Genomic DNA, 15254 nt, shown 5'->3' on the forward strand with positions numbered 1-15254 from the left:
GATCTAAGGCATCCAAATCGATTTTATTTATGACCTGTGGAGGGCAGCAAATCGCCTTGGCTGCGTCTAGTCTGCAGGAAATCTAAACGAAGAAGAAGAAGGAAGCAACAATGTTGTCCTCATGGAAACACATGTGTGGTTTAAGGTATTTATTTGTTTAAACATCTGATATTTATCCGTGTTTATGTATGAAGCAGCTCTAACTGAGCCAAGCTGAGAAACTACTATCTTTAAAGAAAGTCAGTCTGCGCTTGAGTTCGCGTTGGTTCGCTTTGGTTCGCTTTGGTTCGACGTTACTTGTACAAATGAAGGGGAAATGGAAGCCGAACAGCAAGAAGAAGAAGAAGGGAAACGAGGTGTTGCAGAAGTACATGGTGGCAGTGGATGAGTTTGTTAAAAAGAGTGGCACTGAGGAGGTGGAGAGTGACCATGCTTTAAGGTTTGTGAAAAAGAAAAGCAGAAAGGAGCTGCGCAAAGAGAAGAGACTGATGAAAAAGGCCAACATGAAAAGTCATTATGAGGGAAAGAAGAGCGTCAGTTTAGCCCTTGATGATGATGATGGTGACAACTCTGGGACAGCAGCTGAGAAACAGCAGAAGAAGAAGAAGAAGAAGAAAAAAAAGGACATGTCAGAAGCTCCTGCAGAAGATCAGTCTGACAACTCCAAAGCAAAGTCTTCCTCCAAGACCGGCAAGAAGGTGAATAAACTCCAAGAGTCCAGGAGAATGGCGCTGCTGGAGGCGAATGAAGACGAGGACAGGGAGATAAAGAAACTAGAGCGGTACTTGGGGATGAATAAGAGAAGGAACAAAAAAAGTCTGCCTCAGTCGTTTGTGGCCGACGGACTCGATTACATCCTGGGCGTGCTGGACTCCGGCTCATCAGCTGCTGCTGCTGCAGGTGTGTACGGCGACAACGCTGATGATGATGATGACAACATGGACCTGGCCAAGGAGAACTTTGAAAAGCTGGATGATGATGATGAGGAGGACGACGAGTCTCAGCCGTCGGAGGAAGAGGAATCTGGAGATGAGATGGCGAGTGAAGCCGGCGATGAAGACTTGGAGTCATTGGATGATGAAAATGAAGAGGAGGAGGAGGATGATGAGCGAGCAGAGGAGGAAATGGAGGAGGAGGAGGAGGAGGAGGAGGAGGATGATGATGATGATGATGATCTGGAGGAGAGCGATGCAGCCGACTCCGACAATGACAACGAAGAGGAACCGGAGGAAGAAGAAGGAAGGAGCGACATCACCACAACGGACTCAAAGTCAGAGACGGTGAGTTCAGAAGTTTGTGCCTCCTGTTGTGATGCCATTAATGTCTCATGCAATCTTTGTATCTAACTGTAAGCTTCATGTTTGAAGGTCCAGGTGAATGCCGCGGCGGGGAAATACGTGCCGCCTCACTTACGAGGCGCTGGCGATGATAAACGCAGGGCGGAGCTTGAAAAGCTGAAGAGGAACGTGAAAGGCTTGGTGAACAGGTAACTTATCTCTCAAACACATGAAGACAGAACACAAGAACATTTTGCAGAGGGTGATTTAAGACTGTCACGTCTGTTTTGGCTCCTTTTGAACGGATATGGAACTTTTTTTTTTAAGGTCATATAATACAGACAACTACGGAGGCCCTGAAGTCCCAAAAAGCTAAAAAAAATAAACTTTCGGGCACAAGACAAGTTTGTCTCTAACTTGTACATTTAGGAAAACATTTAATCTTTTGAGGACTTCAGGTAGAAAACAGTCGGTGGAGTGATGAAGACTGTAAATAGTGTCACTACCCAGTTTGTCCAGCAGAGGGTGCTCAAAATCCAATATGAACTTGCACGTTGTTGACTTGCAGTGAAAACAGGGCCTGACATCGGCGCTGACAGATTATATTATATTCATAATAACAGATAACGGCGCTAAATAATTAACCTATCAATTAACCGCTTTCTAACTTTCTCAGGCTGAGCGAGCCCAACATGGCGTCCATCAGCGGTCAGCTGGAGGAGCTTTACATGAGCTGCAGCAGGAAGGACATGAATGACACCCTGACAGAGGTGCTGCTCGCTGCCTGCGTGACGCCGTCCCTGATGCCTGACAGGCTGCTGATGGAGCACGTCCTGCTCGTCAGCATCCTCCATCACACCGTCGGGCTGGAGGTAAAGGAGTGTGTGTGTGTGTGTGTGTGTGTGTGTGTGTGTCTGTGTGTCTGTGTGTGTGTGTGTGTGTGTGTGTGTGTGTGTGTGTGTACAATTGTGTAAGTTTTACTTTCTGGAGGGGATTTCCTTTTGAAGAGTTTGAGTTTGGTTTTCTGATCCTCTGAGTTAACGAGTTGTTTTTTTCCAAAGGGATCAGACTCTTTCACACCGTCACTGTAAGCTAATGAGGGGTAGAGATATCTTAACACCCCGGTTCTCCGTCACTCAACGTGTTGTAGGATCGTTATCTCTCGGTGAGATCGTCTCTCCGTCCTGTGAACGACCTCAAACTGGATCATAATGAGCTGCATTCTGTTTGGTGTCCACACAGTCTGAGGACTATTGGATATTATTTAATGACACTTTTGGACTTTTCAACAATTGACCCTCTGTCAAGCCCCGCCCTCACCAGAAAGTAACCCTCTGGTAGCATAAGCCCCGCCCTCACCAGAAAGTAACCCTCTGGTAGCATAAGCCCCGCCCTCCTTAGTTGCTGTTTCCGGGTTAAACAAAATCTCTTGTCTCCGGGCTCCTTCCCATTCAGAAGTGCCTCGAGATTTGATGACTTCAATTTGTATTTAATTGATTAGATTTTTTTCTAATGCCCAAAATAAAGTTTCTGAAACGGGAAGGAGCCCAGCAACGGTTGCTATGAGACGGGGCTCTCTGATTGGTGAGTCAGAGAGCCAACAAAGAGTCAATTCTCATTTTGTTATTTTGAGGGCTGCTTATCTGTTTGAACCAACGACGGGATTTGCCCAGTGATAAGAGTCTGAATCATGTGTGTGATATACTTTTTTTTTTTTTCTTCATCATTTTCCAGGTCGGCGCCCATTTCTTAGAGACGGTCGTGCGAAAGTTTGACGAGGCGTACAAGAATCCAGCTGAGAGCAAAGAGTGCGACAACCTGGTGGCGATCGTGGGTCACCTCTATAACTTCCAGGTGGTGCACTCTGTCCTCATCTTCGACATCCTCAAAGTGCTGGTGGGAGCCTTCACAGAGAAGGACGTCGAGCTGGTTTTGTTCGTGCTGAGGAACGTCGGCTTCGGCCTGAGGAAGGACGACGCCCTGGCTCTCAAAGAGCTCATCTCGGACGGGCAGCGCAAGGCCAGCAACGTGGGCTCCAAGTTCACAGATCAGACCAGAGTAAGAGGACTCAGATTCACCACTTTCAATTTACCCGACCTCCTCAAACAAATACAAAGTCATGGTTTGTTTGTGTCGTCAGGTGCGTTTTATGCTTGAAACCATGATGGCTTTGAAGAACAATGACATGCGGAAGATTCCAGGCTATGATCCGGAGCCCGTGGAGAGACTGAGGAAGCTGCAAAGGACTCTGGTTGGTGTTGTCTTTTCACACATACACTCCTTCTCCTCCTGTAAATGTCCTGACGTTGTTTCAGGGCGAGCTGCATGTGTGAATACAATTTTTTACCCAGACATTAACAAACTGGAGAACAGGAAACATGCAGCAGCAGGTTCATTAGAGCACATTAGAGATGGTAGAGGTGGCGTGCAGACAGTCTATGGTCGTGCAGCGATCACAGGGAATAAAGGTCACCACCCCCTCCCACTGGCTCCTCCCACTGGCTCCAGGTGAATTCTCCTGATTATATCCTGCTGCGTTCTCACGTCAGCTCACTCTGACTTTCTGCAGAATAAACACGAGGAGGCTGGAGGAGAAACTCTGAAAACATCAGGAGTGTTTCAGGAGGTTTCTGCAGGTGTGAAATCACTAATGCAGTCTTCTGTTAGTTCATAGTTGCTTCTCTTGCACCACCAGGTGGCTCCACAGTTCCACCTTTATAGACCCAGTGTCCAGAGCGCTGCTGTTTCTGTCATCATGATTATTAGTGTTTACTGTTTTTAAACAATCAACCTGAATCAGAGCGCCTTATTTCTTGCAGTTCTGAAATGATTTTGTGTTTGTGTCCTTTTGCTCCACTTATGGTTATTTCTGTGTCCTCAGATCAACCGCAGTGCAGGAGGCAGTGACGTTAAACTGAGGGTCTCTCTGGAGAATCTCCTGGCAGCAGAGCAGGTGGGCCGCTGGTGGATCGTCGGCTCCTCGTGGAGCGGAGCGCCCATGATCAACAAAGAAGAAGGGAACGCTTCATCCAAACAGGGCGCCGCTGAAGGACAGGTACTAAAACCCCGTATTTAAGATATTAGAATTCTTTTTATTTTCTACAAATAAGATAGTTTTGTTTTCCTGTGTTAAAAACATCCTGTACTGTTATATAACGTTTAAATATGTCCGTACAGCTCAAGTATAAGATGCATCAAGTACTGAAAACAGATGTCAGATTCATAATCTTTGAAGCGTTCATTGTTTGTGTGCAGCAGTTGTTGCGTTATGTTGAAGAGTCCCGGTTACCTCCGATAAAGTTTGAACATCTGAGGTCCAAAAGTTTACTGTAAAGATGTGCAGGACCAGAACCATTCAGTGTTTTCTCACCAGTTTCCTTTATGGACAAGTCGGCTTCACTCGTGTGTTTTGTTGTGTTTTGGAAACATTTGAGAAGTCGGTCTTGTTTCTGTGTTCAACAAATAAAACACCTGAACGTATGCGCGTGTATCCAGGTCACTTCTTTGATGAGCAGCAGGCCTCTCTGACTTTACTGATGTCGTCGTTCCTCGTGTTTCAGTTTAGCGCCAAAGTCCTGGATCTGGCTCGCAAACAGAGGATGAACACTGAGGTCAGAAGAAACATCTTCTGCGTGATCATGACCAGCGAGGATTACCTGGACGCGTTTGAAAAGCTGCTCAGGTTTGTCGTCCTCGTCTGCATGTTTCACTTCAGTGGCTTTAAGAATCCTTTTCTCATGTACATTTTGTGTTTTTTATATTTTACATTTTTAAATCATATTTTATATATTGTAATATCTTCTTATTCTGTATTATTTAAGTTCTTGCTAGTTCTGCTTTATTTCCTTGTTAATTGTTTAGCACCAATACACCAAGTCAAATTCCTTGTACGTGTAAATGTACTTGGTAATAAACCCAGATTCTGATTCTGATTCTGATTCTTTTGGTTTTGCTCCGTGTTGAAGGATGGGCCTGAAGGACAAACAGGAGAGAGAGATCGTTCACGTCCTGATGGACTGCTGCCTGCAGGAGAAAACCTTCAACGCTTATTACGCCGTGCTGGGAGAGAAATTCTGCTCCCACGACCGCCGCTTCCAGGTAAACTCAAACTTCAACAACTTGTGACTGTCGAAAAAATGTTTAATTCTGTTCCTGTGCACACACTGTATTTATTTTTTTATTTTCAAAATACAGCTTATTCTGATTCTTGAAGGAATAAGAGCTCAATATAAAGACATTTAAAGGTCGACATGCTATCGTTCATACAGAATAGTTTAACATTGTTATTAATCTTTACATCAGGGTCGGCAAACTGGTAGACCCCCTCAGCAATAATGCCTGACCCCCGAGAGAGAGGAAGAGCTGGTCTGCTGCTCGGACGTAGACCTCACTGAGATCCTAGATTTCTAAACTGTGTGCAGGAATTTAAAATGTGAATACATGCAGACATTTTAGGAAGCCGTCCGTAATGATTTTTAAATCGTTGGAACAGATTTGGAAATAGCTTCGAAACAACCTGCACTCTGATTTTAATCTGCAAACCTCAGTTACCCTGAATGTTCTGAAATCCTCAGTGCTGAGTCTTGAATCCAGACCTTCTGGTTGTTTAATGTGTTCTGTTTGAGATGTTGAAACCGTGTTGCTGAGCATCTTCGTCAGGTCTCTGATCCCAATGGGACCGACCCCGGATAAATAGAGGTTAAAAAAAAAATATATATATATCTGTTAGTGTGTGTGTGTGTGTGTGTGTGTGTGTGTGTGTGTGTGTGTGTGTGTGTGTGTGTGTGTGTGTGTGTGTGTGTGTGTGTGTGTGTGTGTGTGTGTGTGTGTGTGTGTGTGTGTGACCACCCAGTCTCTTGAACTGTGTGTGACCCGCTGCGTGTGGCCTTCACTTCACCTCTGCAGTGTGGGAGCCTCTCACACCTTTACCTCTGATATGAGTCCACTCAGACTGTGAGGACAAACAATGGGGGCGAGACCGTACTTCCTCCCCTGCACGCCGCCGGGTCTATACCTGAAACTGACGACCATTGTCCTCATCAAAGAGCTCAGAGCAGAGCCGGCGGGAATGTTTGCTTTTCACATGTAAACTGCATCTGTTCCCCGAGGATTACCTGAGCAGAGAGGCTGTTTGTTGTCTGCAGTCTTTGTGGGAATCATCTCTTTATCATACACTCTGACTTTAACTTCATGTTCTTTTTGTTTTTTCTCTTTAAGATGACTTTCCAGTTCAACCTATGGGACAAGTTCAGGGATCTGTCAAACCTTCCCAGCAGCACCTTCAACAACCTGGTCCAGCTGGTCACGCGCTTCCTCCAGAGGAAGAGCCTCTCTCTGTCCGTACTTAAAGTAAGCAACGCGCCATCTGCAGGTCGAAGCTTCCAGTCTGCTTCCAGTCTGCCTTTTTAATGTGAGTGATTCTTTTATCTGTGTGTTTTTCTGTGTAGGTCATCGAGTTTGGAGAACTCGATAAGCCCACGGTGCGCTTCTTGCGTCAGGTGCTAACCAAACTTCTGAAAGAAACCGAGCCCGAGGACCTCGCCGCCATATTTGGAAGGTGAGCTTGAAATTTATACTGATGTCTACAAACGAGATCATCGGCGTGAATAATAATTATTTTTCTAAAGTTATTTTGAATGTCTGAAACTATGAGGAGGTTCAGAACCAGCAAAGAGGAAATACGTGCTGTTTTTGTCCACAGGGGGCGCCAAAGTTCCTCACAGGAGTTACAAGCAGTTTTAAAGGAGCAGTATGTAACTCTGACCCCTAGTGTTTAAAATGGGTACTGCAGTCTAAATTCAAAACATTGGAGAGAGCTAAAAAAAAAAATATTAGAGAAATCCAAAATTTGGGCCTCATGCTGCCAAAAAAAGAAATATTAAGGAGATTCAAGTCTGTGAGATTCGACCTCCTCATCGTGTCGTTACAGGGATGTTTAAATTTCACTGTGCTAGCTCAGCTGAAAGTCTATTCTACCTGTTCAGAAAGGTTAAGCCCCTTTAACCCACATCTTGTGACACCACTTCTCTTGTGAACGCCTGAAATCAATGTCCCTCATTGTCTCCCCTCCGCCAGGATTTCAGGAATTCCCAAGCTGGGAATGCTGCGGGAGGGCTTGAAGCTTTTCATCAGTCACTTTCTGCTGAAGAATGCTCCGTCACCGGGAGCAGCTGAGCAAGCATCGGTGCTGTCGGAGCGCGCTCAGGTCGCCTCCAGAGCCATGGAGGCCAAAGAGGCCAAGCTCAAACTGTAAAACACACACACACACACACACACACACACACACACAGACTGACCTCACTAAACTGTGGAGAAGAAGAAGAAGGATTGTAAGAACACAAACCAACAATTTTCTGTGATGTGTGTTTTGGAGTTCTTGTACAAAGTTTTTGTTTTTATCTGAAAAACACAGATGCCTTTAGAGACACACAGATCTCAACACTCTGTATATTCTTTGATGCATTGTGTATTATATTGTGTGTAATAAATAACTAAGGTTTGATCATTAACACCATTTGTTTTGTTAACCCTTTGACATTTACATCTTCTACCTCCAAATTTTTATTTTATTTTTTTAATTTAACCAATATGGAAACTCGCCAACCTCGATAAAAAATCTCTTTTTCAAAGTGTCCTGGTCGAGACGGGAAGAAGCACAGTGTACAGAGTTTAACACAAACAACGAGCAGCCACACAAACAAATACAAAACAAACATGATTAGACAATAAAAAACCAAATAACAAATTTAAGCAGCAAATGTTTGTATAGATCACAAACACATCAGGGAGAACATCTACAGCCAGATGTTTCTGCCTCGGAGTCATTTAAACATTTGTCCATTTGTTTACAGCTTCTTAAAGGAGCAGTATGTAACTCTGACCCCTAGTGTTTAAAATGGGTACTGTAGTCCAGATTCTAAACATCATAGAGAGCTGCTGCCCCCCCCCCCCCCCTCCTTTCTAGAGATGCTCACTCAGGTCACCATGTGGTGGACTCTGAAGCTTCAGTGTTTATCCAGCTCTGCATGGGTCTGTAAACCTTTCTGTGTTCTAACCTCTCTCCATTTTTCAAAAGCATCTCCAATATTGATCCTAGTTTGAGCACGTTTCTGCTCGTGGAGCTTATTAGAAACATGCAGAGGCTTTTTAGGTCAGGTACAATCACTTCTATCTGAACCACTTCTCTTGACCGCTTCCATCGCTGCAACACCTGTTGACCTGATAACTGCTCTCATATCTGACAAACTGAGGGGCGTCCAAAACGGCCGTGTGGGGGGGTCGCCTTAAAAGCTCCTACCTTCTCTGGTCCAAACAAATCCAGAGCATTCAGGAGCAGAATCTAAAGTTAGAAGGAGGACATACTGGCTGCTGCATTGTTGTCAGAGAAGCCAGCACTTCAACATAGCATGTTTCCTTAATGTCTGATCAGATAGTAAGATACCTTTATCATCTCACTCTCTACACAGCTCACTGATTGGACCTTTAAAACAAGAGTCATTTAAACGTCTTTACTCTCTAAAAGCTTGACTTCCAAACACCTTCTCTCCTGCATCAGCTCTAATCTTGTATCATTTCTTCTTCTATGACCTGCGTTTTCCCTTCGACCTCGTACACACAGTCCATTACAGGAGCTAATTTTGTTAAATTCACACAGCTGGAGTTATTGTTCCCGCTTTAACGGAGCCTATTGACTCTGGTTTACAACAGAAACACACACTAATACAGTCTATCGCGAGCTTAAACACAACTGATCCGTGAATGTTTGTACAACTGTGTTTCGGTCCCTTTCTCTTGATATCTCCACTCGCCTCCTGCGACAGTGACAAACACGAGCAGCGAGAACAGAGAGGGACGGCGCTGTGGTTTCATTCAGTGTTTACACGCTCTGATGAAGTGACCCCCGGGGGCCGTGAGTCTGGTCTCTTCTGTTTGCTCGCTGACGCCGGCCTCTGCCCGCATGGTTAGCATAGCAGAGTCGTTCTGTTACATTTGATACTTGCTCTTATTAATAAGCTCCCGTCAGTGCCGTCTGTATCAATCAAGAGAGGCCGGAGCTTGTTGGAGGTCACGAACGGGCCACCAAGGTCAACCAAAGGAAATCTACTTCACTCGCTGCATCGTTGTATTTTATTTGTTAAACTCATGGAGATTAAAAATGTCTTTTCCAAAGAGTCCTGGTCGAGACGGTCAGCAGCAACAAACAACGAGAAGCCGCACATACAAAAAAAAAAGATTAGATATTAAAAGACTCAAATAACAAATTTAAACAACACATGTTTGTATAGATCATCCAAAAAACACATCAGGGAGAAAAACAAATACAGTCAGATGTCATTTAAACATTTGTCCATTTGTTTACAGCTTCATTAAAGGAGCAGTATGTAACTCTGACACCTAGTGGTCAAAATGGGTACTGCAGTCCAGATTCTAAACATTATAGAGAGCTGTATCCCCCTCCTCTCTCTCTCTCTCTCTCTCTCTCTCTCTCTCTCTGGAGTCGATGTTCACTCAGGTCACCATGTGGTGGACTCTGAAGCTTCAGTGTTTATCCAGCTCTGCATGGGTCTGTAAACCTTTCTGTGTTCTAACCTCTCTCCATTTTTCAAAAGCATCTCCAATATTGATCCTAGTTTGAGCACGTTTCTGCTCGTGGAGCTTATTAGAAACATGCAGAGGCTTTTTAGGTCGGGTACAATCACTTCTATCTGAACCACTTCTCTTGCCCACTTCCATCGCTGCATCCAATGAGAGCATTCATTCGTTCAGAGTAAAAACAGGAGCAGCAAACTTTTTCCCCGGTTCAGTTCTGACTGTTTTAAACAGACTTTAAGAAAAGGGACTGAGGCTGAAGATTTTAAGTCCCTGACCCTGACTGATGGAGGTCAGAATTGAAAAGATTCAAAGAGAGACCTCGTGTGGATGGGAGTACAGAGGTATGACATTGCAGATCCCTGACACACAGACTAAAGGTTTGAGCAGCAGTGGTGTCTTTACGGAGACATAATGGGGCTACTGGAAGAACAACTGGAGAATGTGTGAGTTCAAAGGTGGAGACAAGTGGGATCAATAGGCCCACTGTGCAGTCCATACACAGACCATTGTCTGCAGCCCTGAGCCACACAGACTCGCCGTCAGCTTCACCTGGCGCTCGCAGGTCGGCCATGACCCTCAGCTGAACTTTGATTTGGTCTGCTAAAAAGCCAAAAGCAAACAGCCGAAGATAACCAGCATGTCGCTCAGTAATCCCGCTACAAACGGGACGGAATCAGTCCGACAGCTGATTACCGAGGGAACAATGACGCAGAATGTAAACACACGGCTGGATGACAGTTTCCCCATTCGCTTTTCATCATTATTCCATCTGTGACACAACGCAGAAACCAACACGGTTACATCCGTATGAATAGATTAGGCACACCTTTAATAAATTCATCTTTCATGCTTGTAAGAAATAAACACTGATGGGTATATTTGTAGAGGTCGTTTCTGATTTGTCTCGTCTTTAAACATGACTCAAAGTTTAAGTTTAGTGTTTGTGACGGGACGGCTCGGGGTGTTTTTAAATTCTTAGATAATCTGCTGTTTGTGTTTTTTTATTTTTTTTATTTTTTTATCGTGTCCTTTGCCGCAGGGCCACTTGTCACCTTCCAGATTCCGCCGCATTGCGAACAATTACAGTAAAGTATCGTAAATGAAGAACTCAGGAAAACTCCAATCATCTTCATAATTATTATTTGTAAAGCACTTTTTTAATGCAGGTGACAAAGTGCTTCACAGTGTGCAATAAAAACAAACAAGAGGGCGCCGGATAGCCTGGCGGTTAAGTTTGCGTGCCCCCATGTATGGAGGCCGTAGTCCTAATTACGGCGGCCGTGGGTTTGAATCCGACCTCGGCCCTCTGCTGCATGTCGCCCCCCCCCCCCCCACTCTCTCTCCTCCCAACATTTCCTGTCTCTCTTAAGCTGTCCTCTCTAGTAAAATCAAAAAGGGCCGAAAAATATAATGAAATAAAATAACAACAGAATTAAAAATTAGAAATAAAATAAAATAACAGAGTGAAAGCGTTTTGTGGAGCGTCCTGAGATGAGAAATAACACGCACACACTGGGGCCCCTGAAAGGTAGCGTGAACAAGCCTTTCTGCAGACGCCATGTATTCACACAGTGCACTGTGTGGATCAGTAGCTGTATCCTCAGCCTCAGCTTTTGGAGCTGAGGCTGAGGTCCTGGTGCGTGTAAAGTCCAGCATTTAAGTTCAATGGACCGTTTACATCACCAACAAAAAGCCGTCTTAACCATTTTAAGGTGTATGTGGTATCATATCTTAAATTTAAGATGCATTATATTTTTGTCCCACATGCAGAGGGGCCCCTGAAAGCTCCCCCCTTTATGAGCGGCCTTGCATGTAGGCAAACTTTGTGAAAATAAGTGTAGTATTATTTCTAACTCTTAAATTAAAAACCAAACTTATTTTTGAATATGTGGAGAGTTATTCTTGAAATGCTTTCAGCCACCTTGTCGCTCAGCGCGCCGTTTGAAGGCTTTCCTTAACGCGAGCCCATTGTCAGTGTGGTGTGAAATGTTTCCCCCGTCTGCCTGCCTACTTGCTGTTTGCTCTCACTGCACGTTTGCACACATCCGACAGCGCTATTAACAGTAATTCCCATGACCCGAGCTGTCAGAGCAAGGAGAAAAACACCAGCCTCTGTCCGCGTCCGCGCCGCATCACACCGCCGTAAATCAAAGGGGGACTATTTTCTTTAAACAAGAAAAAAAAAACTCACTCAACTGAGATGTATACAAAAGAAAACACACTTTATTTCACATTGTTTGCACCAAGAATGACGCTAAACAAATCATCCAGCATGCACTTGTATTACTTTTTATAAATACAGTATATAAAAATAAACATAACTTTTTTTTTTCCTGCGTAAATTTGAATCACTACGGGACGCCATATGGAACAAAAACAGGCCAAAGTAAGAACAGACATTGAACCATCAGTTGTGGTGTGAGCTGTAGGATATTATTGAACTTTATTGCCTAATAATGAAGCATCCTATAGAATCCTGAGCCAGTTTACAGCGAATTAAAAACCATGCAATGAGTCACAGTTCACCTGCAGCCGAGTGCTGAAAGGTGAGGGAGCTCTCCTGAATTATTGCTTTTCACGTTGATCAAACTGTTGAATATATTTGACCCTAATTTATATTCTTCTGGACAAAACAAATGCTCATAAGGTTCATTGGAGGATTACATGCAGCTGCATCAGTCTTTATAAACGGAGCTCGTCACCTCCGGCCCTCTCCGTCTTCAGGGCTGCGGGCTGATGTCGCTGCCGTGGTTCCTTTCGTCGTCCGATGAGCAGTCCGACGAGTTGTACAGGAAGTGATCGCCCTCGTCGTCGTCGTCACTGTCTCTGAAGTCTCTTATTCTGCCGTTTTTTGAGTCTGTCTTGCTTTTATAGTCCGACTGTTCGAGTCCCTCGGATTTCTCCTGGCTGCTCTTGCTGCCCTTCTTGTTCTCGGCCTCCTGGGCCGCCTGCTCTTTGGCCTTCTTACTCCTCTTCCACTTCATGCGTCTGTTCTGGAACCAGATTTTCACCTACAGAAAGAAATAAAAACACATTTATTTTAATGTATTTATTCATAAGGAGGCTATCGCTTTGCGTAATGACGCGTAAACTTTGCGTAAAGGTTGACTATCTCACCTCCACGGTTTTACTATTATCCTGAAATTAATTTTATCCATACAATTATTTGATATATCTCGTTGATACACAGACAAAATCATTAATTGGATAAACTTGATGACATTTACAAATGCATTTTTTTAAATAAATGTTAATTTTCAAAGTGCACAACAAAAAAACAAAACAAAACAAAACAATGGAATTTAACAGGACAGCACCAAGACTCACAGACATGGACCAACATGTAACCTCATGTGTTACAAACTGCAGGAATCTTTAAAAACTACAAATTTTACAAATTAAATTTAAACCAATGGAGTAAAAAGGGAGACTACTCGTGCAAAAATAATCTGAAACAGTGCGGATGCGTAATATTCAAAAAAAGAAAATAAACAAACTAAACATGAATGTGCTGTTAATTTGAAGACAGAGGAAACTAAGTGCGATTTGTCACCTGAGTTTCTGTGAGCATGAGGGACGTGGCCACTTCAAAGCGCTTGGGTCGGGACAGGTACTTGTTCAGTTTGAACTGATGCTCCAGCTCCAGCAGCTGCTGACTCGTGAAAGCAGTTCTTGGTCTTCTGCATTTGCCCAGCAAGTTGGACTGCGCCTGAGCTGCAATAACAATAAAAATCAAACATTTAAATAACACATTATTTCAGTTATTTCTGGCATCAACTGAAAACGAAGAGATAAAAAACGAGGAGGCCTTTCCCAAAGCTGACAGCTATCTATCTGTTCCACTATAGTGTCATAATGTCTACATTTCTCTGCTCATGCTTTAAGCTACAAGGTCATCCACTTATGAATATTTTCCGTGCAGGAGTTATTTGCCCCTTCGTTTGGAACAAATCTGCTAAAACGAGCAAAAACAAAAAAGGCAGTATCTGGTGAGCAAATAGCATGTCGACTGTGGGTTTCACACTCCTCCGCCACTTTCCCACTGTCCATTATCTGTCCATTTTAGTTCCTCTCAGAAAAACCCATCAGTGTGTGACAGCCTCTCCATTCAGAACATCACATATCGGAGGGAAATATGTGCAGAAAAATCTCTAAAAAAGCTAACTCTACTTTTAGGGAAATAAAAATTATAACGTTTCTATATCTGAGTGTGAGGAACAGATTAGAAGAGGCCCCAAATGTTTCATCATGAAGGTCTCAGTATCTTTTTATAGACATCATTTTTATCAGCAGAATTATAAAACACAAAATCAGCCCTTTTTTTGGCGACCATGCTTTATTGTTTTTTTTTTTAGGATTTCAATGCCAGAAGGCTTTAAATAAAAACATCTACTTACAATTAAAGTCTGACATTTTGGGCAGCATCATCCCGGCCGTGGAGACCCGCAGCCAGTGGTCCAGCTGGAAGGTGCTGGCTGTCAGTTTGATGGGATCGTTGTGGTGATGATGGGAGCCGTGCGGGTAGGAGGAGTAGGACAGGGCAGGGTGTTGGCCTGCGAGCGCAGCCGCGGAGTAAGTGTACATGGGATGACCGTACAGAGCCTGTGCGGGGATTCCTGCGGTGGTCTGCGGGTGTAATCCAACCATGCTGTGTGGACTGTTGAGAAACCCCGGTTTAGGAATCAAACCGCAGGTGGAAATCCTCGGAGGAGAGGGGGTCTCTGTGCGTAAAGACTCCGCGCTGGTGCTCAACTCCGAGGATCCAACGCGGGACGGGATGATGGAGGAGGAGGACAGGGAAGTGACCAGCGCCAGCGGAGAGGTCTGCACTTTGGGGGTATCGACTGCTAACAGCGCGTCAATTCGAAAGTTTTTGGACTTCTCCATCGGGGCCGCCTGATGCGCGTCCTTGTCGCCTCTTGCCTGCCTGCTAACGAAAGGAGAAGTAACGCGCCGTTTTCCCACCTCTCAACAGTTCTGATATGCTCCAGAGTGTGAGAGTGGAGCTCCGTGTCACACTTAATCCCCGACAGATGAAGGCGATTGGTGCAGCCGGCTGCAGGGGGGCCGGCCCACGCGTCACAGAAACCAACACCGCCTCTCTGCTCTCCTCACTGTGCAGCAGCTCGATTACTGCCTTCATAAATTCACGTTTAAAGAAAAATGGCGCAAAATATAGAATGTGAACAATTCAATGAAAGCTGGATGAATTTTTTTTTATTGCCTATATTTAGGCCTAATTCATGTACAGTGTTTGTTTGGAGCACAGCTGTCCAGAGGGAGTAAGTCTGCTCCTCTGGCTGCTTATTTTTCTGGGACTGTCCTGAGGTTTAAATATCCAACATAACAAAGATCACCATTAGAACGAATTAAAACAATCAAATA

General features: G+C 44.3%; 2 protein-coding genes across 2 annotated transcripts; one reads left to right on the forward strand and one right to left on the reverse strand.

Annotated features, from left to right (window-relative positions):
- The first annotated feature begins 76 nt into the window (after window positions 1-76).
- On the forward strand, window positions 77-7786 carry nom1 (nucleolar protein with MIF4G domain 1). Its single transcript, XM_020652075.3, has 11 exons — window positions 77-1280; window positions 1368-1486; window positions 1954-2149; window positions 3012-3335; window positions 3418-3528; window positions 4159-4332; window positions 4838-4959; window positions 5243-5375; window positions 6495-6626; window positions 6725-6834; window positions 7353-7786. Exons 1-11 carry the CDS (start codon window positions 306-308, stop codon window positions 7528-7530), a joined length of 2574 nt encoding a protein of 857 aa, XP_020507731.2. The 5' UTR covers window positions 77-305; the 3' UTR covers window positions 7531-7786.
- Window positions 7787-12086: 4300 nt separating this feature from the next.
- mnx1 (motor neuron and pancreas homeobox 1) lies at window positions 12087-14874 on the reverse strand. The gene is made up of 3 exons (XM_020652074.3): window positions 14267-14874; window positions 13423-13583; window positions 12087-12880 (listed from the first exon to the last, which is right to left on the reverse strand). Exons 1-3 carry the CDS (start codon window positions 14754-14756, stop codon window positions 12590-12592), a joined length of 942 nt encoding a protein of 313 aa, XP_020507730.1. The 5' UTR covers window positions 14757-14874; the 3' UTR covers window positions 12087-12589.
- Between the last annotated feature and the right edge of the window lie 380 nt (window positions 14875-15254).

This window comes from Labrus bergylta, chromosome 20, assembly GCF_963930695.1.
Source record: "Labrus bergylta chromosome 20, fLabBer1.1, whole genome shotgun sequence".
In the NCBI taxonomy this organism is placed as follows: domain Eukaryota; kingdom Metazoa; phylum Chordata; class Actinopteri; order Labriformes; family Labridae; genus Labrus; species Labrus bergylta.

Coding starts and splice junctions, on each gene's coding strand:
- nom1 (XM_020652075.3), top strand. CDS start 306: ATGAAGGGGAAATGGAAGCCGAACAGCAAGAAGAAGAAGAAGGGAAAC. Junction 3,529..4,158: donor GGAAGCTGCAAAGGACTCTG/GTTGGTGTTGTC, acceptor CTGTGTCCTCAG/ATCAACCGCAGTGCAGGAGG. Junction 5,376..6,494: donor CCCACGACCGCCGCTTCCAG/GTAAACTCAAAC, acceptor TTTCTCTTTAAG/ATGACTTTCCAGTTCAACCT.
- mnx1 (XM_020652074.3), bottom strand. CDS start 14,756: ATGGAGAAGTCCAAAAACTTTCGAATTGACGCGCTGTTAGCAGTCGAT. Junction 13,584..14,266: donor CAAAATGTCAGACTTTAATT/GTAAGTAGATGT, acceptor TTGTTATTGCAG/CTCAGGCGCAGTCCAACTTG. Junction 12,881..13,422: donor TCATGCTCACAGAAACTCAG/GTGACAAATCGC, acceptor TTCTTTCTGTAG/GTGAAAATCTGGTTCCAGAA.